The sequence below is a fragment of the Leucoraja erinacea genome, chromosome 4 (assembly GCF_028641065.1).
Source record: "Leucoraja erinacea ecotype New England chromosome 4, Leri_hhj_1, whole genome shotgun sequence".
In the NCBI taxonomy this organism is placed as follows: Eukaryota; Metazoa; Chordata; class Chondrichthyes; order Rajiformes; family Rajidae; genus Leucoraja; species Leucoraja erinaceus.
In genome coordinates, this window is record NC_073380.1 from 101,600,276 (window position 1) to 101,623,875 (window position 23,600).

A 23,600-nucleotide genomic window follows, 5' to 3' on the forward strand; every position below is an offset into this window, starting at 1 on the left:
TCACATAGCTGTGATGGAAGGCCAAAAAAACTTATCTCTCCACTGCACTCTCTCCCCCCCCGATGTCAGAGTCAAAGTCAAAGCCCCCAGCTGGCGATGGCGATTGTCCCGCGTCCATTAAAGCCACGCCGGGTCAGTGGTGTTAGGCCCCGCTCCAGGAGCTCTTCGACCCCGCAACTCGGGCGGGAGAAGTCGCCGTTGCAGGAGCCCCGAAAAGCGGTCTCCCTCCAGGGAGCCGCGGGCTCCCGGTGCCGCCGTCCACAGACCTGTCGTTGGAGCCTCCGCATCAGCAGCAGCAGCAGCGGCAGCAGCAGCAGCGGCAGCGGCAGCGGCAGCAGCAGCAGCAGCAGCAGCAGCGGCAGCGGCAGCGCTCCTCCACCGCTCCACCCGCTCCGGTCTCGGCCAGCTCCGCGACGGTGAGGTGAGTCGGCACCAGAGTCCCCGGCTTCTTCCTGTTGGAGGCCGCTCCTCGTTGCGGCCCCAACGACATCTGAGACCCGACGAGAAAAGGTCGGGTCTCCAGTGCAGGGAGAGATTCAAAAGTTTCCCCACCCCCACCCCCCCACACACACACCCCAACATAAAATAACAAAAACTACATAAAAACACAGACAAAAAATAATAAAAACGCGGACAGGCTGCAGTGGCCGCTGCTGACCAGAGTCGCGCCGCCTACCGGAAGTAGGCCCAATGCCGTCAAACGCTCAGTTTAGTTTAGTTTATTATTGTCATCTGTACAGTAAAAATATAATAGGAGAGGGGAGAAGAGGGAGTGTTCGGGGTGAGAGTTGTTTGTGATTATGCTGGTGGCCTTGCCGAAGCAGTGTGAAGTGTAGATGGAGTCAATGGAAGGGAGATTGATTTGCATGATGGTCTGGGCTACGTTCACAACTATCAGCAATGTCTAGTGATGTTAGATGGAGCTATTCCCAACCATACTGTGATGCATCCTGACAAAATGCTTTCCACAGCACACCTGTAGAACCTGGTGAGGGTTGTTGGGGACATGCTGATCCTCCTAAGCCTTCTAAGGTACATGAGGCATTGGTACACTTTCTTGGCCATAGTTCTGATGTGACTGGTCAAGGACAAATTCCTGGTGATATTTATTCCTAAGAACTTGAAGATTTTGACTGGTGTCATCAATATTTAGCAGGGTGTGCACAGCTTTACTTTCTGAAATCAATCATAATCTTTTTTATGTTGCTGACATTGGGAGAGTGGTTGTTGTCTTCACACCAGGTTACGAGGTACTCGATCTCTTTCCTGTTCTCTGTCTCTCCATTATTAGATATCCGTCCTGCTACGGTGTGTCGTCTGTAAACTTGTGATTTGAGTTGGATTGGTATTTGGCTACACAGTCATAAGTGTATCAGTAGGGGGCTGAGAATTCATCCTTGTGGGGTAACAGTGTTAAGGATTTTCATAGAGGATGATGTGTCCCTTATCCGCAACTCTCGATGGCGATGGATGAGAGTGAGAGAGCGTGTGATTGCATCCAGAAAAGGTTCATGGAAGATAAGTCAGGCTGAAGGGCCTGTTTCCATGCTGTATGACCTTCTGGCTTTCTTATAGTAGTATGCTAGTTCCATTTGCTACATTTGTCCCATATCCCTCTAAATCTTTCCTATCCATGTACCTGTTCAAATATCTTTAAAATGTTGTTATTGTACCTGCCTTAAGATATTTCCTCCGGCAGCTCATTCCATATATTCCATATACCCACCACCACCCCAGTGTGAAAAAGCTTCTTCCAGGTTCCTGTTAAATCGTTCCCTTCTAATTTTAAACCTTTGTCCTCTAGTTCTTGATTCTAGTTCTTGATTCCCCTTCCTTGAGTAGAAGACCCTGTGCATTCACCCTTTCCATTTCCTTATGTTTGTATACACCTTTACAAAATCAGCCCTCACCATCTTGTGCTCCAAGGAATTGTCCTAGCCTACCCAATCTCTCCCTATAGTGAGGCCATCAAATCCTGGAAACATCTTCATAAATTGGCTCTACACTCTTTCCAACTTAATGGTATCTTTCCAATAGTCGGGTGACTAAAAACTGAAGCCAGGTGACCAACACTGAATACATTAGTGAAAATAAATTGGGAATGATGAATTGGTGAAGATTTTCACATTTGTAACTTTCAGTGAACAGTGTAACTATATACCCCAATGCGGAAGATAAGGACAAGAATTGTTTATGGTTATCAAATATAATGAGCCCATGGATTTTCACATCTTCAGGTGAAGACTGTCAACTCTGCCTCCTTTGCACGTCCTTTCGGCATTCCTAATTGTCACAGAGCATCTGCCCTTTCTATTGATTAAATAATAATCTGTAACTTCCCACCAATCCTGTCCCCATCACCTCTTGGACCCCATCACGTCCACTTTTTGCAGTCTTAGCAAGATATCAGAGAGACTGGGGAAAGATCTAAGAGAGAATATCTAAAAGCCATTGCAGAAGACTTTCTGACTGTAGAAATAGAACCTGGTGCATGTGGAACACCCGAGCAGGATGATGGCGGAAATACTTTAGAAGAGTACGAGAATCCAATCAAAAGTAATTAATTGTCATATGCATTGAAAACAGAACAATGAAATTCTTACTTGCAGCAGAACAGGCTACACAACACCGAAAAAATCTCCTTGGTCCAACTCATCCAAGATGTCTATCAGAACTAGTCCCATTTGCCTGTATTTGCACCTTATCTCTCTGAATCATTTATATCCATATACCTGTCCAAATTTAAACATAATTGTATACACCTCTCTAGTTTCCTCTCCAGCTTTTTCATTCTATACAACCAACTCTCTGAAAAAGTTACCCCTCAAGACAAGTTTTGTTATTTTTCTTATCTTATTCTATATAAACCAACTCTGAGAAGGTTTCTCCCTTAGAAACATAGAAACATAGAAATTAGGTGCAGGAGTAGGCCATTCAGCCCTTCGAGCCTGCACCGCCATTCAATATGATCATGGCTGATCATCCAACTCAGTATCCCGTACTGCCTTCTCTCCATAGGATCCCCTCCTTTCCTAGAAGATTCACCACTCTCTGTGTGAAAAAAGTTCTTCTCATCTCGTTTTTAAAGGATTTCTCCCTTATCCTTAAGCTGTGACCCCTTGTCCTGGACTTCCCCAACATCGAGAACAATCTTCCTGCATCTAACCTGTCCAATCCCTTAAGAATTGTGTAAGTTTCTATAAGATAAGGTCCTTTTAAAATGTATTGTTTCTCACCTTAAATCTGTGTCCTCCAGTTTTAGATGCTGCTACCCACTGAACAAAGACTGGGACCATCTACTTTATCTACACCACACATACTTTTATATACATCTATGAGATCACTCCTTAACTTCCTACAATTAAAGGACACCTGTCCCACCATACACTGCCACTTCTAATAACTCAAACCTTCCAACCCCAGAGCATTGATGCAGATCTTTTCTGCACCCTTTCCAGCTGAATGACAGTCTGCAGGGTGACCAGAAGTATGCACCGAACTCAAACGTGACTTGTACAGTTGTAACATGACATGCCAAAAACTACATTTTAAAGTAATGTTGAGCACATGTAACTCGAATTAATAATCAATCTACAAGTTTTAAAATGATATTTCATTTGACTTGTATTAATGAATATGTTTATAATTCTAACTATCTGAAACATCGGTGGCCGATTAGGAAAAGGGGAGATGCAACGAGACCTGGGTGTCATGGTACACCAGTCATTGAAAGTAGGCATGCAGGTGCAGCAGGTAGTAAAGAAAGTGAATGGTATGTTAGCATTCATAGCAAAAGGATTTGAGTATAGGAGCAGGGAGGTTCTACTGCAGTTGTACAATTGGTGAGACCACACCTGGAGTATTGCGTACAGTTTTGGTCTCCGAATCTGAGGAAGTGCATTCTTGCCATAGAGGGAGTACAGAGAAGGTTCACCAGACTGATTCCTGGGATGTCAGGACTTTCATAAGAAGAAAGACTGGATAGACTCGGTTTGTACTCTCTAGAATTTAGAAGATTGAGGGGGGATCTTATAGGAATGTACAAAATTCTTAAGGGGTTGGACAGGCTAGATGCAGGAAGATTGTTCCCGATGTTGGGGAAGTCCAGAACAAGGGGTCACAGTTTAAGGATAAGGGGGAAACCTTTTAGGACCGAGATGAGAAAAACATTTTTCATTCAGAGAATGGTGCATTTCTGGAATTCTCTGCCACAGAAGGTAGTTGAGGCCAGTTCATTGACTATATTTAAGAGGGAGTTAGATATGGCCCTTGTGGCTAAAGGGATCAGGGGGTGTGGAGAGAAGGCAGGTACAGGATACTGCGTTGGATGATCAGCAATGATCATATTGAATGGCGGTGCAGGCTCGAAGGGCCGAATGGCCTACTCCTGCACCTATTTTCTATGTTTGTATGTTTCTATCAGCTACAGTAATCTCAGGCTCGGGTTAAAAGGAACACAGGTTTGTTCAAAGTGAATCTCTGCAAACTTCAGACCCTGTCCATTGACTGAACTATACATACAAGTGTACACATACCACAAGTTGCAGATGTTTTTCACTGCTAATGCTTTGAATTCACATTAAATCGAGTGTTGCGAGGAGCAGCAGAATATAATGGTCTTACATTTTGTCATGTGCTTTTTTTACAGAGCTGGAAGCAGAGGAGTGGTGTAAGCTTCTTTCAGTTGAGTGCTTAGGATCCAGACTCAATGATATCAGCTTTGGGGAGCCTGATCTTTTGGCAGCTGGTGTTCAAAGGGAACAAAATGGTAGGTTGATATGTTATGGAACCTTCTGAACTGAATCAATAACAATATTGAGTGCTTTACATTCTGATCTATTTGCTAAATGTACTCTTGATCTCTGCTTTGTTGATCTCAATATCCAAGATTCATTCTTGAGAGGAAGGAAAGTTAATGATTAGGTTTAGTTTCAGTGTTAATTGAAGGGTTAATTCATTTAGGATGCATGACTGAAGTGTTGAACTTTCCCAATGCACTGACTATAGTCTATGTCATCTACAGAATGCATTGTAGTTATTTGTCTAGGCTACTGTGAATGCACATTTAAAACTGGTGTCATTTACCCATCAAGAACAGGTTCCCCACCAAGTGGTGCATCAGCCTGACTTGGAAATATACCATTCTTTCTTTGCCTCTCTGTCCCTCTCTCCACACAACATCACTGTGGGGCTACCTACACCATAAAGGCGGCACCGGTTTCAGAAGGTTGTTAAAGGGCCATGAGAGATGAATAATAAATGTCGTCAATATCCAGATATCCAAAGTTAATTAATCAAAAGTCCCTGTCATTCATCCCACTGCACATCTATATGTATCCAAATTCTACCCCTCCCCTATCTCTCACAATTACAATGTTTATGCCATGATCAGTGCCGGATTTACGTATAAGCTAAACAAGCTATAGCTTAGGGCCCCCACTTTCTAGGGGGCCCCCCGAAAAAATTGATGGGCCTCGAGGTCTAGGGGGGCCTCCGGCCAAGGCAGAACACCTACCGTTCAACTCTGGGCGGCCCCCCTCTCTATCTCTCTCTCTCTCCATCTCCCCCCGCTATCCGTGTCCGGGCCGCCGGGCTCCGCTCGCTCCTCATCCGCCGGCACGGCAGGCCGCCTTGCACATGCGCACAACCACGGCCAGCACATCATCGGTCGCCCTGCGCATGCGCACTGCAACGGCAACTGGTCGGCGCTGGGCACTTTCTCCCTCGCTTTGAATTGTGGGAGATTTGGCCGCCATTGCTGTCCGGTCGTTGGGGGCCTCACAAGTGGAACAGCTTAGGGCCTCTCTTCATCTAAATCCGGCACTGGCCATGATCCATGCCTATGGCTCTCGAGAGGCATCCAGTTTTCCTGCTACTTTTTGCTTTATCATGTCGCTCTCACCAGGTTTGAGTGGGGCACAGATTTGATACCTGGACACTCAGACTGAATGGACATTTCACCCTTCATAAATTTATATTGAATGCCCATTTAAGGCCCTTTGGACACGGAACCCACCGCCAGGAACCCCGCTGTTTGCTTTAGTCAAAATGAGTAGATACAGTGGAAATCCTTTTCCTGCCTTGCACAGGTAAAATTGGGCCACTAAGGGAAGATGAGCTGGGATATACATTTTAATGTCACAGCCTGTAGCTGCTGCCACATCCTGTGTTCTTGATTGACAGTGTGGATGCTTATACTCATTATTCTGCGCAAGCATTTCCTGGTGTCAAGAAAAATACGTCAAAATCTTTATTCATAGAGAAAGTTAAAAAATGGATTCCTATTAAAACTGGTAATATCTATTGTCTTCACTTATGGTCATGCTAATTCTCTTGGAGTGGGGAATTGGAATATATTATTGGAAACAACATCTCAGTCATAATGCCTAACTTTCCTATTGATGCTCAGCTATGTTATAAAGTCAGAATTGTAACTCTCTTTCAATTGACAAATCAAAGGATACATGACTAATAACATTTATAGAAAATTAGGAGGTCATTTTGTCCATATGGATGTTTGAAATAGATATTGATACAGTATCTATTCCATTTAGTTTCCTCTAGGTCACACTGAACCCACTCAATAAATGTTAGCCACCACATTGTCTCTCCATAATATATTCTGCTTCAACATGACTAATATGCAGCTGAATGTACGATGTGGTAGGAATTTTGTTTTCGTAGCCTTGGTGTCTCATTTCATTGGGTATCAGGCATTTCACCATTTCTCCATCACTTTCTACCTAAAACAATATTTCTTCCAAACTTTTTTTTTTTTTAAATGGCACGCATCTTAAATTCAGGTCATATTCTCGGTGTGATATAAGTCCGTTTTGAGATTCTTTCATTTTTTGAAGGCTTGAGCTCTCTAAATCAAAAGTCAGCTGAGGCAAACTGGCAAACAGGAAACAGGAAAACAAATTTGATTTGAGGTATAACAAGGAAAAACATGTTTCCTTGGTGAGATCAACACACCCTTCTTATGTAATGGATGAAAATATAATAACCATCTGTCTCCATCATCCCACTCGACAAATAAAGAACAATTGTTGGTTTGGCACAGTTATACATCATTCTCTAGGGTCACAGACTCAAAATGTTGACTGGTTCTCTTTTTCCGGAAGCTGACTGACTTGCTGACTATTCCAGGGTTTTCTCTTTTGATTTCAGTTTGCCAGCATCTGCCTTTTCTTTTAATTTATACAGTGTATTCAGAAAGTATTCAGACCCCTTCACTTGTTCCACATTTTGCTACGTAACAGCTTTATTCTAAAATGGATTAAATTCATTTTTTAAATCATCAATCTACACACAATACCTCATAATAAAAAAGTGAAAACAGGTGTTTAGAAGTGTTTGCAAAGTAATTAAAAATGAATAACTGAAATATCGCAATTACATAAGTAATCAGACCCTTTACTCAGTACTTTGTTGAGGCACCTTTGGTAACGATTACAGCCTCAAGTCTTCTTGGGTATGACGCTACAAGCTAGGCACACCTGTATTTGGGTAATTTCTCCCATTCTTCTCTGCAGATGCTCTCAAGCTCTGCCAGGTTGGATGGGGAGCATCGATGCACAGCTATTTTCAGGACCCTCCAGAGATGTTCGATCGGGTTTAAGTCCGGTCTCTGGCTGGGCCACTCAAGGACATTCACAGACTTGTCACGAAGCCACTCCTGCATTGTCATGGCTGTGTGCTTAGGGTCGTTGTCCTGTTGGAAGGTGAACATCCACCCCAGTCTGAGATCCTGAACACTCTGGAATAGGTTTTCATCAAGGATCTCTCTGTACTTTGCTCCGTTCATCTTTACCTCGATCCTGACTAGTCTCCCAGTTCCTGCCACTGAAAAACATCCCCACAGCATGATGCTGCCACCACCATGCCTCACCATAGTTATGGTATTGGCCAAGTAATGAGTGGTGCCTGGTTTCCTCCAGACGTGACGCTTGGCATCCAGGTCAATGTGTTCAATCTTTATTTCATCAGACCAGAGAATCTTGTTTCTCATGCCATTTGGCAAACTCCAAGTGGGCTGTCATGTGCATTTTACTGATGAGTGGCTTCCGTCTGGCCACTCTACCATAAAGGCCTGATTGGTGAAGTGCTGCAGATATAGTTGATGACCTTCAGGAAGTTTCTCCCATCTCCACAGAGAAACTCTGGAGCTCTGTCAGAGTGACCATCAGGTTCTTGATCACCTCCCTGACCAAGGCCCTTCTCCCTCGATTGCTCAGTTTGGCCGGGCGGCCAGCTCTATGAAGAGTCATGGTGGTTCCAACGTTCTTCCACTTAAGAATGACGGAGGCCACTGTGCTCTTCGGGACCTGCAATGCTTCAGAAATTGTTTTATACCCTTCCCCAGATCTGTGTCTCGACACAACCCTCTCGGAGGTCTATGAACAATTCCTTCGTCTTCATGGCTTGGTTTTTGCTCTGACATGCACTGTCAACTGTGGGTCATTATCAAGACAGGCGTGTGCCTTTCAAAATCATGTCATGTTGTGGAAACATCTCAAGGAAAATCAATGGAAACAGGAAGAACCTAAGCTCAATTTTGAGTGTCATGGCAAAGGGTCTGAATATTTATGTAAATGTGATATTTCAGTTACTTATTTTTAATTACTTTGCAAACATTTCTAAACACCTGTTTTCACTTCTTTGTTCTGGGGTATTGTGTGTAGATTTCTGATTAAAAAAAAAAAATTAATCCATTTTAAAATAAGGTTGCACCGTAACAAAATGTGGAAAAAGTGAAGGGGTCTGAATAATTTTTGAATGCACTTTATTTCATACAGTGATCTTCTCAGCATTTTATACTGGAACCAAAGATACATTTCTACTCTGTTGCATTATTGGGCTGTGCATTAAAGTCAATACAATAGAAAATTGGGAGTAGATACATGGTGGGGGGGGGGGAACTTTAAAAATCTTTCCCCTGCACGGAGAACCCGACCTTCCCCTGTCGGGTCTCCGTTGTCGTTGGGGCCTAGCACTGTGGAGCGGCCTCCAGCAGGAACGTCCTGGGGCTCCAGTCACGGAGCTGCATAGCTACTCACCATCGTGGAGCTGGCCGAGTCCGGAGCGGGTGGAGCGGTGGTGGCGCGCTGCTGCGACCCGACCCCGGGGATTCGGAGGCTCCAACCGCAGGTCTGGTAGACAGCAACACCGGGAGCCCGCGGGTCCCTGCTGGGAGACCGCTTTTCGGGGCTTCCGCAACGGCGACTTCTCCCGCCCGAGTAGCGGGGTCGAGGATGACCTGGAGCGGGGCCTGACATCATCGCCCGGCGTGGCTTCAACGGCTGCGGGACTTTGCTAGCGCCCGCCCGGGGCTCCAACAACAAGACCCGGAGCGCGGCCTTGCACCACCCGGCGCGGCGTTAATGGCCGCGGGACAATTGTTGTCGCCCGCCGGGGGCTCTGACTTGGGCTCTGACTTTGACTCTGACATCGGGGGGAGAGGGAAGTGCAGGGGAGAGATAAGTTTTTTTGCCTTCCATCACAGCGAGGAGGAGATGCGCTGTGATGGATGTCTGTGTAAACTGTGTTGTGTCTTGGGTCTTTTTTTTCTTGTATGTATGACTGCAGAAACAACATTTCACTTGAGCCTCTATGAGGTTCAAGTGACAAATAAATTGTATTGTATTGTATTGTATTGTAATGTGATTGATATTTATTTATCGAGTGAGTCTAACAGACTGGATTGGATTGGATTCCTTTATTGTCGACCTTTTGGTCTGAACAAAATTTTGTTGCCTGCAGTCATACATATAATAATAAATAACAAAACACACAATAAACACAAATTAACATCCACCACAGTGAGTTCACCAGGCACCTCCTCACTGTGATGGAGGCAAAAGCTTCAAAGTGTCTGTCACTTCCCTCTTTGTTCTCCCTCTACGTTGAGGCGATCCCGGCTTCCGTTGTTGTGACCCGCCGGATGATGGCAAGTCCCGCAGCTCAACCGAGCTCCGCGAACGGGCCGGTTCAAGCTCCGTGGCCCGGGGTGGTCAAAGCTGCCGAAGCTGCTGCCCTCCAGTCCAGCAGACGAAGCTGTTGTTGCGGGAGCTCCGGAGAACAGGTCACCAACCTGTGACTTGCGAGCTCCCGACGATTTCATCCACTGGGCCCGCGGCCAAGCCCCGAATTCAGGTCGCCGCCGCCGGAATGCCAGAACACCGCCTCAGCCCCGAAGCTGGGCCACCGCCACCGGATCGCCGGAATGCCGCCACAGCTCTGAATTCGGCCAGCCTCGCGTTGGTAAGTTCTGGCTGGCTCTGCCTCCGGAGCCTCGAGGTCGGTCGCAGTTGGAGGCCGCCAGCTCCGCCATTAGGCCTCAGCGCAGACGGAGGCAGAGAAGGGGGATACGACAAAAAGAGTCGCATTCCCCCGAAGGAAGAGACAAAAAAACATGTTTCACCCCCTCCCCCCCCACATATACACAACCTAATAAACTAAAATTTAACTAAAACAAGACCAAATGGCGAGAAGGCAGGTACAGGATACTGAGTTGGATGATCAGCCATGATCATATTGAATGGCGGTGCAGGCTTGAAGGGCCGAATGGCCTACTCCTGCACCTATTTTCTATGTTTCTATGTTTAAAAGAAAACAACAAAAAAAGTAAAAAACTGACGGACTGCAGGCGAGCCGCAGCTGTCAACAGCGCCGACACTTCCGGAAAACCTCAAGTAGTAAATAATAACTGCTCTCAATGTCAAAGTTAGGATCAGCCTCAATCTCAGAAAAGTTTGCAAGCTGGTCGTTGTTGAGATATATCATCTATGAGTGAAGATGGGTCTCGACCCGAAATGTCACCCATTCCTTCTCTCCAGAGATGCTGCCTGTCCCGCTGAGTTACTCCAGCATTGTGTGTCTACCTTTGATTTCAACCAGCATCTGCAGTTCTTTTCTACACATACCATATGTGACTCTTTGCTGCCGACTGCTGCCTTGCAGAAGTGAAATAAAGTTCAAGCATCTTCCACTTTTGGTAATTGCCCTTGGAAGGAACACAGATGCTGTGCCAAGATCACAAAGTGCAGTCATTTAGCAACATCCCGGCAACCTCCTGCCATGAGCATTCTTTGCACAAGAAAGCTGCCAGATAAGTGTTTTCTTTGTTTACTTGTACAGTTTCCTCTGCCACTTGCCTCCCTGCCAACGCTCCCCTCAAGCTGAAAGAATGCCAATGTGACCCTTTGTGAGGTGTTTCTTGAGGTCTGAGGTCGGAGCGATAAGGAGGGGAGCAACTAACATACCCTGAGGCCGACTTATCCTGAAACGTGCGGTATGTCGGTATATTGCTTTAAAACAGAGTTAATTAGGTTAGTGATCGCTTTGCAGATTTTTGAGACAGCATGAGGTGAATTAATAATGCCATTTTAACAATGGAAAAAATTTACCGCAAAAATTCTATCCCCTGTATCTTTCACTATTATCTCAGTGCCAAAGAAAAGCAAGGTAGCATGCTTTAAGGGTAACCATCCAGCAACTCTGACAGCGACCATCATGAAGGGCCTCGAGAGAGAGACCAGACATAACGCACATTACCTTCAGTTTCCCAGACAACCTGAAGCCATTGCATTGCAGCAGGTCCACAGCAGACACCATTTCCCTGGCCCTGCACTCATTGCTAGAACATCTAGATACAAGGACGCCAAAATCACACTGTTATTTATTGACTATAGCTCTGCCTTCAATACCATAATACATGCAATCTCATCTCCAAACTCCTGAAACTATGTCAGCACTCCTCCAGTTGACTTTGTGACCCTTAGACCACAGGTAACAGAGGATAGGTAGCAAAACATCCTCCCAAGATGGGTTTCGGCCCGAAACGTTGCCTATCTCCTTCGCTCCATAGATGCTGCTGCACCCGCTGAGTTTCTCCAGCATTTTTGTGTACCTTCGATTTTCCAGCATCTGCAGTTCCTTCTTAAACATCCTCCCATGATAATTCTCAACGATGGTGTTCTACAAGGTTGTGTTCTCAACCCCTTTCTATACTTCGTGTACAGTCATGACTGTCCGGCCAAATTCTGCAATAACTCCATTTAGAAGTTGGCAGGTGACACCACTCTAGTGGGCTGGGTTTTCAACAATGACAAGACGGAGCACAGATAGGAGATAAAGAGTTTAGTGACATGGTGTCAAAGACACCAGCCTCTCCCTCAATGCCAGCAAGACAAAGGTGGTAGTTATTGACTTCAGGAAGCTTGGTGGTGTCCTGGCACAGTCAGTATTAATGGTACTGAAACAAAGTGGAAATAGTTCAGATCCTCAAGTTCTGAGGTAAAAAATCACCAACAATTTGTCCTGGACCAGCCACATAGAAAACATAGAAACATAGAAATTAGGTGCAGGAGTAGGCCATTCGGCCCTTCGAGCCTGCACCGCCATTCAATATGATCATGGCTGATCATCCACATTCAGTATCCCGTACCTGCCTTCTCTCCGTACCAAAAAGTCATAGCGTCTGATCCCCTTGGCCACAAGGGCCACATCTAACTCCCTCTGTAAATATAGCCAATGAACTGGCCTCAACTACCCTCTGTGGTCAGAGAGTTCCAGAGATTCACCACTCTCTGTGTGAAAAAAGTTCTCCTCATCTCGGTTCTAAAGGATTTCCCCCTTATCCTTAAGCTGTGACCCCTTGTCCTGGACTTCCCCAACATCGGGAACAATCTTCCTGCATCTAGCCTGTCCAACCCCTTAAGAATTTTGTAAGTTTCTATAAGATCCCCTCTCAATCTCCTAAATTCTAGAGAGTATAAACCAAGTCTATCCAGTCTTTCTTCATAAGACAGTCCTGACATTGAAGCTATGACCAAAAAAAGTACCATACGCCTCAGGTTCCTCAGAAGATTAAGGAAGTTCTCTTAAGGGCCTGGCCCACTTATTTTTTAGGCAACTACAGGCGACTAGGCTGTCACCACATGGTCGCCGGGGTGTCGCCTGTATGGTCGTGAGTAGTTCCCTCACTCGCCCAAAAAGTCATAGCGTCTTTCTGGTCGCCACTGGATTTTCAACATATTAAACATTTTTTGGAGACAGTCGGCGACAGTGGGTTTGACGCCAATGAGCGTAGTTTGACTTCTCCTGATGTAAGTGCTGTCGTAGTTATCGCCAGGTAACGTGGGTTGTTGCTGCTGCTGACTTCGTTTTTTTTGTTGTTAAAGTAACGTTCTGTTTAAAATTTTATGTCAAAGGGGGGTCCAGTCGCTGGTTTTTCGGCGACCTACTACGACTATGACAGTCACCGGCAGTCACCTAAAAATAGCCTGTGGGACAGGCCCATAACAATTTTTACAAACATCTAGAGGTGCACCATGGAAAGCATCCTAGTTTGCGTTGGCTCTGCCCAATACCACGAGAAATTGCAGAGAGTTGTTGATTAATTGAATGATACAGCATGAACACAGGCCCTAGGCCCCTCTGGTCTACATTGACCTTCGATCACCCGTTCACACTAATTCTGTTATCCCTGTGGATGTTTTTGCATCCACTCCCTACAAACCACGGACAATGTTCGGAGGCCAATTCGCCTACAAACTCACACATCTCTGGGAAGTGGGAGAACACCTGAAGGAAACCCATGCAGTTACAGAGAGAACGTGCAAACTCCACACAGACAGCATCCAAGGTCTGAATCGAGCTCAGATCTCTTGTGCTATGAGATAGCAATCTACCAGCTATCATTATCTCCATCTACATTTCATGCTGCCTTGGGAAAATGCCCAACATATTCAAAGGCCATTTTCACCCCGATCATTCCCTTTTCCCCATGACCAGAAGGTTCAAAAGCTTGAAAGCACGGATCACCAGATTGAGGAACAGCTTCTTCCCTGCTTTTATCACACTACTGAATGGACATCCTGTAAGCTAGGATGTAGCCCAATTCTTTCAATGTATTTCATTGCAGACCTTGCACTTTTTCTCTGTTACTAGAACACAGCAAGACTGTAACACTCTATTCTGTATTGTGTTACTTTTCTCTTTAATAATAATAATAATAGATTTTATTTATGGGCGCCTTTCAAGAGTCTCAAGGACACCTTACAAAAATGTAGCAGGTAGAGGAAAAAAATGCAAGGGGAATGAAATAAATAGTAGAGACATGACTAGTACACAAAGTAAATACAGAATTCAATACAAAACACAGTATGAGGCAATAAATGCACAGATGAAAAGGGACGGCACGTGGAGCTAAGGATAGGCAGAGGTGAAGAGATGGGTCTTGAGGCGGGACTGGAAGATGGTAAGGGACACGGAATTGCGGATCAGTTGGGGGAGGGAGTTCCAGAGCCTGGGAGCTGCCCTGGAGAAGGCTCTGTCCCCAAAACTGCGGAGGTTGGACTTGTGGATGGACAGGAGACCGGCTGATGTGGATCTGAGTGACCGTGAGGGTTGGTAGGGGGAGAGGAGGTCAGTGAGATATGGGGGGGGGGGATGATGGTGGAGGGCTTTGTAGGTGAGGATCAGGATTTTGTAGGAGATCCGGTGGGAGATGGGAAGCCAGTGAAGTTGTTTGAGGACTGGAGTGATGTGATGCCAGGATTTGGTGTGGGTGATGAGTCGGGCGGCTGCGTTCTGGACCAGTTGGAGTTGGTTGATGTAGGTGGAACTGATGCCAAGGAGAAGTGAGTTGCAATAGTCCATTCGGGAGGAGATTAAGGCATGGATGAGTCTTTCAGCAGTGGGCGGTGTGAGAGAGGGTCTGAGTTTGGCGATGTTGCGGAGATGAAAGAAGGAGGTTTTAATGACATGGCGGATGTGAGGCTCAAGGGAGAGGGTTGAATCAAAGATCACGCCAAGGTTGCGGGCCTGGGGAGATGGGGAAACAGTGGTGCCGTCGATGGTGAGAATGGGGTTATTGATTTTGCTGAGTGTGGCTTTGGAGCCTATGAGGAGGAATTCTGTCTTATCGCTGTTGAGTTTGAGGAAATTATGTTGCATCCAGGTTTTTATAGCTGACAAACAGGAGTTGATATGGGAGAGGGGGGGGGGTTGTGGGGGGATTTGGTGCCAAGGTAGATCTGGGTGTCATCAGCGTAACAGTGGAAGTCCAGGTTGAAGTGGCGGAGTATCTGACCAAGGGGGAGGATGTAGATGATGAAGAGGAGGGGGCCGAGTACGGAGCCTTGGGGAACGCCTTGAGTGACTGTGGCTGTAGCAGAGGTGTGGTTGTGGAGAGAGATGAAGTGGGATCTGTTGGAAAGGTAGGAACGGAGCCAGCTGAGTGCAGAGCCTTCAATGCCGAGGTCTTTGAGTCTGGTGAGCAGGATGTTATGGTTCACTGTATCGAAGGCTGCGCTCAGGTCGAGGAGGATGAGGATGTTGAGGGAACCAGTGTCAGCAGAGGTGAGGAGGTCGTTGAGGACTTTGAGGAGAGCAGTTTATAACCATATAACCATATAACAATTACAGCACGGAAACAGGCCATCTCGGCCCTACAAGTCCATGCCGAACAAATTTTTTCCCCTTAGTCCCACCTGCCTGCACTCGTACCATAACCCTCCATTCCCTTCTCATCCATATGCCTATCCAATTTATTTTTAAATGATACCAATGAACCTGCCTCCACCACTTCCACTGGGAGCTCATTCCACACCGCCACCACTCTCTGCGTAAAGAAGTTCCCCCTCATATTACCCCTAAACTTCTGTCCCTTAATTCTGAAGTCATGTCCTCTTGTTTGAATCTTCCCTATTCTCAAAGGGAAAAGCTTGTCCACATCAACTCTGTCTATCCCTCTCATCATTTTAAAGACCTCTATCAGGTCCCCCCTTAACCTTCTGCGCTCCAGAGAATAAAGACCTAACTTATTCAACCTATCTCTGTAACTTAGTTGTTGAAACCCAGGCAACATTCTAGTAAATCTCCTCTGTACTCTCTCTATTTTGTTGACATCCTTCCTATAATTTGGCGACCAAAATTGTACCCCATACTCCAGATTTGGTCTCACCAATGCCTTGTACAATTTTAACATTACATCCCAGCTTCTATACTCAATGCTCTGATTTATAAAGGCTAGCATACCAAAAGCTTTCTTTACCACCCTATCTATATGAGATTCCACCTTCAAGGAACTATGCACGGTTATACCCAGATCCCTCTGTTCAACTGTATTCTTCAATTCCCTACCATTTACCATGTACGTCCTATTTTGATTTGTCCTGCCAAGGTGTAGCACCTCACATTTATCAGCATTAAACTCCATCTGCCATCTTTCAGCCCATTTTTCCAAATGGCCTAAATCACTCTGTAGACTTTGGAAATCCTCTTCATTATCCACAACACCCCCTATCTTGGTATCATCTGCATACTTACTAATCCAATTTACCACACCTTCATCCAGATCATTGATGTACATGACAAACAACAAAGGACCCAACACAGATCCCTGAGGCACCCCACTAGTCACCTGCCTCCAACCCGATAAACAGCCATCCACCATTACCCTCTGGCTTCTCCCATTCAGCCACTGTTGAATCCATCTTGCTATTCCTGCATTTATACCCAACAGTTGAACCTTCTTAACCAACCTTCCATGAGGAACCTTGTCAAAGGCCTTACTAAAGTCCATATAGACAACATCCACTGCTTTACCCTCGTCAATTTCCCTAGTAACCTCTTCAAAAAATTCAAGAAGATTAGTCAAACATGACCTTCCAGGCACAAATCCATGTTGACTGTTCCTAATCAGACCCTGTTTATCTAGATGCTTATATATATTGTCTCTAAGTATCTTTTCCATTAATTTGCCCACCACTGAAGTCAAACTAACAGGTCTATAATTGCTAGGTTTACTCTTAGAACCCTTTTTAAACAATGGAACAACATGCGCAGTACGCCAATCCTCGGGGACTATTCCCGTTTCTAATGACATTTGAAATATTTCTGTCATAGCCCCGGCTATTTCTACACTAACTTCCCTCAATGTCCTAGGGAATATCCTGTCAGGACCTGGAGACTTATCCACTTTTATATTTTTCAAAAGTGTCAGTACTTCTTTTACTTTGAACCTCATAGTATCCATAGCTACTCTACTAGTTTCCCTTACCTCACATAATTCAATATCCTTCTCCTTGGTGAATACCGAAGAAAAAAAAATGTTCAATATCTCCCCCATCTCTTTTGGCTCTGCAGATAGCTGTCCACTCTGTCTCTCCAATGGACCAATTTTATCCCTCGTTATCCTTTTGCTATTAATATAGCTGTAGAAACCCTTTGGATTGACTTTCACCTTACTTGCCAAAGCAACCTCATATCTTCTTTTAGCTTTTCTAATTTCTTTCTTAAGATTCTTTTTACATTCCTTATACTCCTCAAGCACCTCATTTACTTCATGCTGCCTATAATTATTGTAGATCTCCCTCTTTTTCCGAACAAGATGTCCAATTTCCCTTGAAAACCAGGGCTCTTTCCAATTTTTACTGTTTCCTTTCAACCGAACAGGAACATAAAGATTCTGTACTCTTAAAATTTCCCCTTTAAATGTCCTCCATTTCTCTTCTACATCTTTCCCATAAAACAAAATGTCCCAGTTCACTCCTTTTAAATCATCTTGCATCGCATCAAAGTTAGCCTTTCTCCAATCAAAAATCTCAATCCTAGGTCCAGTTCTGACCCTCTCCATAATTATCTTGAAACTAATGGTATTGTGATCACTGGACCCGAAGTGCTCCCCAACGCATACCTCCGCCACCTGTCCCATCTCATTTCCTAACAGGAGCTCCAGCACTGCCCCTCCTCTAGTAGGTACCTCTATGTATTTTGCTGCAAAAAACTATCCTGCACACATTTTACAAACTCCAACCCATCCAGCCCATTTACAGAATGTGTTTCCCAGTCTATGTGTGGAAAGTTGAAATCTCCCACAATCACTACCTTGTGCTTACTACTAATATCTGCTATCTCCTTACATATTTGCTCTTCCAATTCTCGTTCCCCATTTGACGGTCTATAATACACCCCTATAAGAGTTGCTACACCTTTCCCACTTCTCAATTCCACCCAAATAGCCTCCCTAGATGAGCCCTCCAATCTATCCTGCCAAAGCACTGCTGTAATATCTTCCCTGACTAGCAATGCAACACCTCCACCTCTTGCCCCTCCAATTCTATCACACCTGAAGCAGCGAAATCCTGAAATATTTAGTTTCCAATCACAGCCCTCCTGCAACCACGTTTCACTGATCGCCACAACATCATACTTCCAGGTGTCTATCCAGACTCTAAGCTCATCAACCTTTCTTACAATGCTCCTAGCATTAAAATATGCACATTTAAGAAAACCCCCGTCTCTTATTCTCTGTTTATTTCCTTTTTTTTCTTTCTCCTCTTGTGTCCGAGTGCTTCCCATTTCTGCTTCCTGCCTCCCATTCTGTCTACTAGCTTTCTCTATTTGAGTCCCTCGCCCCAACCATTCTAGTTTAAAGTCTCCCCAGCTGCCTTTGCAAATTTCCCCGCTAGGATATTGGTCCCCCTCGGGTTCAAGTGCAACCCATCCTTTCTGTACAGGTCCCACCTTCCCCAAAAGAAGTCCCAATGATCCAGGAACTTGAATCCCTGCCCTCTGCACCAGTCTTTCAGCCACGCATTTATCCTCCACCTCGCTCCATTCCTACTCTCACTGTCGCGTGGCACAGGCAGTAATCCTGAGATTGTTACCTTTTTGGTCCTTTTTCTTAACTCTCCTCCCAACTCCCTAAATCCTCCCTTCAGGACCTCTTCCCTTTTTTTTCCTATGTCATTGGTACCTATATGTACCACGACCTCAGGCTCCTCTCCCTCTGATTTAAGGATATCTTGGATGCGTTGAGACACGTCCGAGACCTTGGCACCAGGGAGGCAGACCACCATCCTGGTCTCCCGACTGCGTCCACAGAATCGCCTATCAGACCCCCTAACAATAGAGTCCCCAATTACTATGGCCCTCTTTTTTCCCCTAGCTTTTGGAGCAACAGGGCCGGTCTCTGTGCTGGAGGCCCGTCCGCTGTCACTACCCCCGGGTAGGCTGTCACCCCCATCCGTACTCAAACAGGAGTACTTATTTGCGAGGTGTACCGACATTGGAGTACTCACTCGTTCCTGCCTCTGCCCCTTGCCCTTCCTTAACGTGACCCACATGTCTCTCTCCCGTGGTTTTGGAGTGACCACCTCTCTATAACTCCCCTCTATGACCTCCTCACTCTCCCTGATCAGAGCGAGGTCATCGAGCTGCTGCTCCAGGATCCTAATACGGTCCCTTAGGAGCCCCATCTCGCTGCACCTGGTGCAGATGTGGATGTCTGGAGGGCCATCCGACACCATGACCTCCCACATCTGACATCCAGAACAGTATACTGCTCTGACTGTCATTCTCCCGCCTTACCCTGGATCTGATACCAGTATAAAACAATAGAAACTGCTGGGAGAAATCAGCAGGTATCTGACTCACAACAGCTGCTCCCTCGTGACCTTTAAACTGCACCTTTATTATATAAACAAAAAGCACTGTACCCTTAGCCCACTGTACCCTTGGCTCACTGTACCTTTACTAAAGCACTGCACCTTTAACCCACTGTACCTTTACTAAAACACTGCCCCTTTAACCCACTGTACCTTTACTAAAGCACTGCACCTTTAACCAGAAAGCACAAATGCTAACCTGAGGTTGCACCCAATCAGCTGCTTCCTCTAGTCTGCTTCCACCAATCAGCGGCTTCCACCAGAACCCTCACTATGGAGTGTGGAACGTTACGGATTTTGGTAAAAGCCCCGACCCTCCTCCACTGCTCACCAACGGTCCTGGGCCTCTGTGAAAACAAGCCCCGCGCCCGATTTATATACTCACCGCCCTGACCCTCCTCCACTGCTCTCCAACGGTCCTGGGCCTCTGTGAAAACAAGCCCCGCGCCCGATTTATATACTCACCGCCCTGACCCTCCTCCACTCGCACCAACGGTCCTGGGCCTCCATTGAGTTTCTGTGCTATGGAGGGGGCAAAAGCCAGATTGGAGGGGTTCAAGTAGGTTATACGCAAGGAGGTGGGAATGAAGTTGCGACGCAACGATACGCTCCAGGGTTTTTGAAAGAAAGGGGAGGTTTGAGATTGTGCGGTTGCGCTACTACCTGTTATACTTGTGTATGCAGAAACAAGCAACTGCAGATGCTGGTTTGCAAGAAAAGACACAAACTGCAGTAACTCTTTGGGTCAGGCAGCATCCCTGGAGAACATGGAAAAATGATGCTTCGGGTTGGGACACTTCTTCAGACTGAAGATACTGGGCATGGCTTGGTGCACTCATGTATATCATGATTTGACTTCATAGCACACAAACAAAGCTTAGAAACATAGAAACATAGAAAATAGGTGCAGGAGTAGGTCATTCGGCCTATCGAGCCTGCACCGCCATACGATATGATCATGGCTGATCATCCAACTCAGTATCCCATCCCTGCCTTCTCTCCATACCCCCTGATCCCTTTAGCCACAAGGGCCACATCTAACTCCCTCTTAAATATAGCCAATAAACTGGCCTCAACTACCTTCTGTGGCAGAGAATTCCACAGATTCACCACTCTCTGTGTAAAAAATGATTTTCTCATCTCGGTCCTAAAAGATTTCCCTCTTATCCTGAAACTGTGACCTCTAGTTCTGGACTTCCCCAACATCGGGAATAATCTTCTTGCATCTAGCCTGTCCAATCCCTTAAGAATTTTGTAAGTTTCTATAAGATCCCCCCTCAATCTTCTAAATTCTAGCGTGTACAAGCCGAGTCTATCCAGTCTTTCTTCATATGAAAGTCCTGCCATCCCAGGAATCAGTCTGGTGAACCTTCTCTGTACTCCCTCTACGGCAAGAATGTCTTTCCTAGTGTCCTAGCTTTTAGTGTATTATGGTATGCATGACAATAATAAACAAATATCAGTATCAATATTGTAGGTATGTTGCAAAACTTACCTTCAGCGGCGCTGCAGTTCTGCCGCTGCCCATGTGCGCGACTTTGGCGCATTTGAGAGCGGACGGGTTTAAAACGCCATTTTCCCTAGGCTATTGAAATCAAGGTTGTTCAGCCTACTTAGTTGCTGACGAAAAATCGCTGCGACATTCGTTAGCTGCAGGTATTTTTAAACTAAATTGGGTTATTTAATTGTTATAGTAGATTAAAAATCATCCTCTAAAGCCGCGAACCCCGACAACGGGATGGATCTCATGTAGGGGACAAGGCAAGGTAGGTTGTTTATTTTTACATTAAGAAGGGCTTGGGGGCCCATTCAAACCCACAGTATCGTTCATGCCGCATATGGGCTTCAAATCCACCGCAATGGCAACATTCCAAACCATCGCGTTCGAGAAAAACCCACTCGCAAGCTGATTTAAATGGCCATTAATTTGCAGCAATCGAACATTAAATCCCTTCACTTTGGCCTATAAAATAATGTCAAGATTTAAAAATCATGTTTTATTGTGAATTATTGTGTGAATGTTCTTTGCACACTTAGGCTATTTAAAAATGTTAATCTCTTCTTAAGAAATGGATTGATGTTTAGATCTAGTAATTGAATTTTGGAATTAGCTACAATTGGGTAACTAACTAATTATATCCTTTAATAGTAAGATTAAACGAGAACTTACCAGTTTGAAGTTTGATCTTTATTTTATGAGGAGTAACGTTGAGGGATTATGTGAAGACCCCGTCCAGGACGCATGCATGTCAATCTTCAAAGCAGCGGTGTGAAATCACAGAAAACAGTTGTTGAACTGAACATAGTAAGATAAGAGAACCATAATACCAGTTGAACTTTATGATAGAGGGCTGGGAGCGGAGGGCACGTAATCCCTCAACGTTAATCCACCGCTATAGACGATATGACACGCATGCGTACTGGACGGGGTCTTCACGTAGTCACTCACGTGACTCCGAAGTAAAATTTCAGGTCATCCAAGTAAGATTGTTTAATATTTGTTTCAGAATGCTTCAATCTATAATAACTGAAAATGTCTTTCAGTTCTCTTAATTTTTAATAAAGTTATGGCCATTTCACTGTCCTTGATCACAACGTTTGTGTTAAGTCAATGGAAAATCAATAGGGAACAAGATGCTAATTTCCGAGTATGAAAATAGCCATAACTTTTTAATACTGAAGATATGAAAGTGAATTAGGTGTCAGATTAAACTTCTTTTTATGCTTTATCTGATGGGATAAATTGCAAATTTTGTAACATTGCTAAATATTGGGACAGTAAGTGACTAGTTGGCTTCTTGTCATCATTTTATTGAAGTGTTGTTACTGGGAACTATCTTTACATTAAGCAAACCTTGATCACATTCAGCTTTGCAACATAGTTGTGTGTTTTCCGCCCATCCCTTTAAAGGCTTTAATAGGCGCTGCACCCATCCTGTTTGTGTGGCCCAAGCCCCTCTGGTAAACTACAAGACAAATGATATAGGATTTCTGTCTTGGTAACACAGGAACAGATCTTCAGCAATTCAGGTAATTTGATCCTCTATGTGTTCATATACGCAGAGGACCAGCATATGTTTTTGCTTTTTAAATCATCTCTTCCTCTCTATATCTGTATTATGTTACTGATTTTTAAAGTCCATCCTGTTGGATCCAACTCCATCCAACTCCATCCTGTTGAAACTTAAGGCCCTGTCCCACTTACGTGTCCTTGGCACGCAAATTACGCGACCTCGTCGTCGCGTTGAGGCGCATGGGCATCATGTGGCCGCACGGGGCCGGTCTCACTGAGAAGCGCGGAGGGCTATGGAGTTCTGCGCGGTATCGCGCGGCGCTCCGGGATTTTGTAACGAACAAAATCTTCACGCGCCACCGGACTGTCGTGGAACTGACGGCCAAAGTGGGACAGGACCAAAGTTTGTTTGAAATCTGCAAAGAACTGTTCTTGTCTAAGGAACGTCTCACCTCCAACAGCAGCAGAAGCAGGCAAACGATCGCCGAGCTCAGCCTGGGGCTCACGGCCGTTGTGGTCCGGATCCGCCCCCACTCCTACTCCCAGAGCGGGGCCAAGAAAATTGAAGATAGACACAAAATGCAGGAGTAACTCAGCGGGACCGGCAGCATCTCTGGATAGAAGGAATGGATGACGTTTCAAGTCAGGACCCTTCTTTCAGACTGAAGAAGAGTTTCAACACGAAACGTCACCCATTGCTTCTCTCCAGAGATGCTGCCGGTCCCGCTGAGTTACTCCTGCATTTTCTGTCCATCTTCAAATGATGTCACGCGCTTCAGCCGGGCACATGAGGACGCGCGTGACTCTCGCGGGACCATCACGCCTCAACGCGACGACAAGGTCGCGTAATTAGCGTGCCAAGGACACGTAAGTGGGACAGGGGCTTTACTCTTTTTCTCTTTTGAGAGATATCTCATATGATTCCACCATGTTAATTATCAATTATTTTCTACTGGCATCAGGTCTCAATGACAGCTGGATATAAATTAAGAGGAATGAAATATTTCTGAAATATTCAGTGAAAAATATCATCTCTGCAGCAAACCATGGGCAGAACTGAATACATTTGCATTTCAATTAAAGTTTCACTGTGCAGGTTATTTCTGGGACCTGGGTTCCCGTTGCTCAGG

The 23,600-nt window shown here is 45.3% G+C and overlaps 1 protein-coding gene across 2 annotated transcripts in view; it reads left to right on the top strand.

The window, feature by feature from the left end:
- The window catches only part of dok6 (docking protein 6), a 479,143-nt gene that overhangs the window by 346,845 nt on the left and 108,698 nt on the right, over nt 1–23,600 (top strand). For both annotated transcript variants that reach the window (XM_055634869.1, XM_055634870.1), the window contains exon 4: nt 4,649–4,768. In XM_055634869.1, the coding sequence (XP_055490844.1) occupies nt 4,649–4,768 (120 nt within the window). The remainder of the gene's footprint in view (nt 1–4,648; nt 4,769–23,600) is intronic.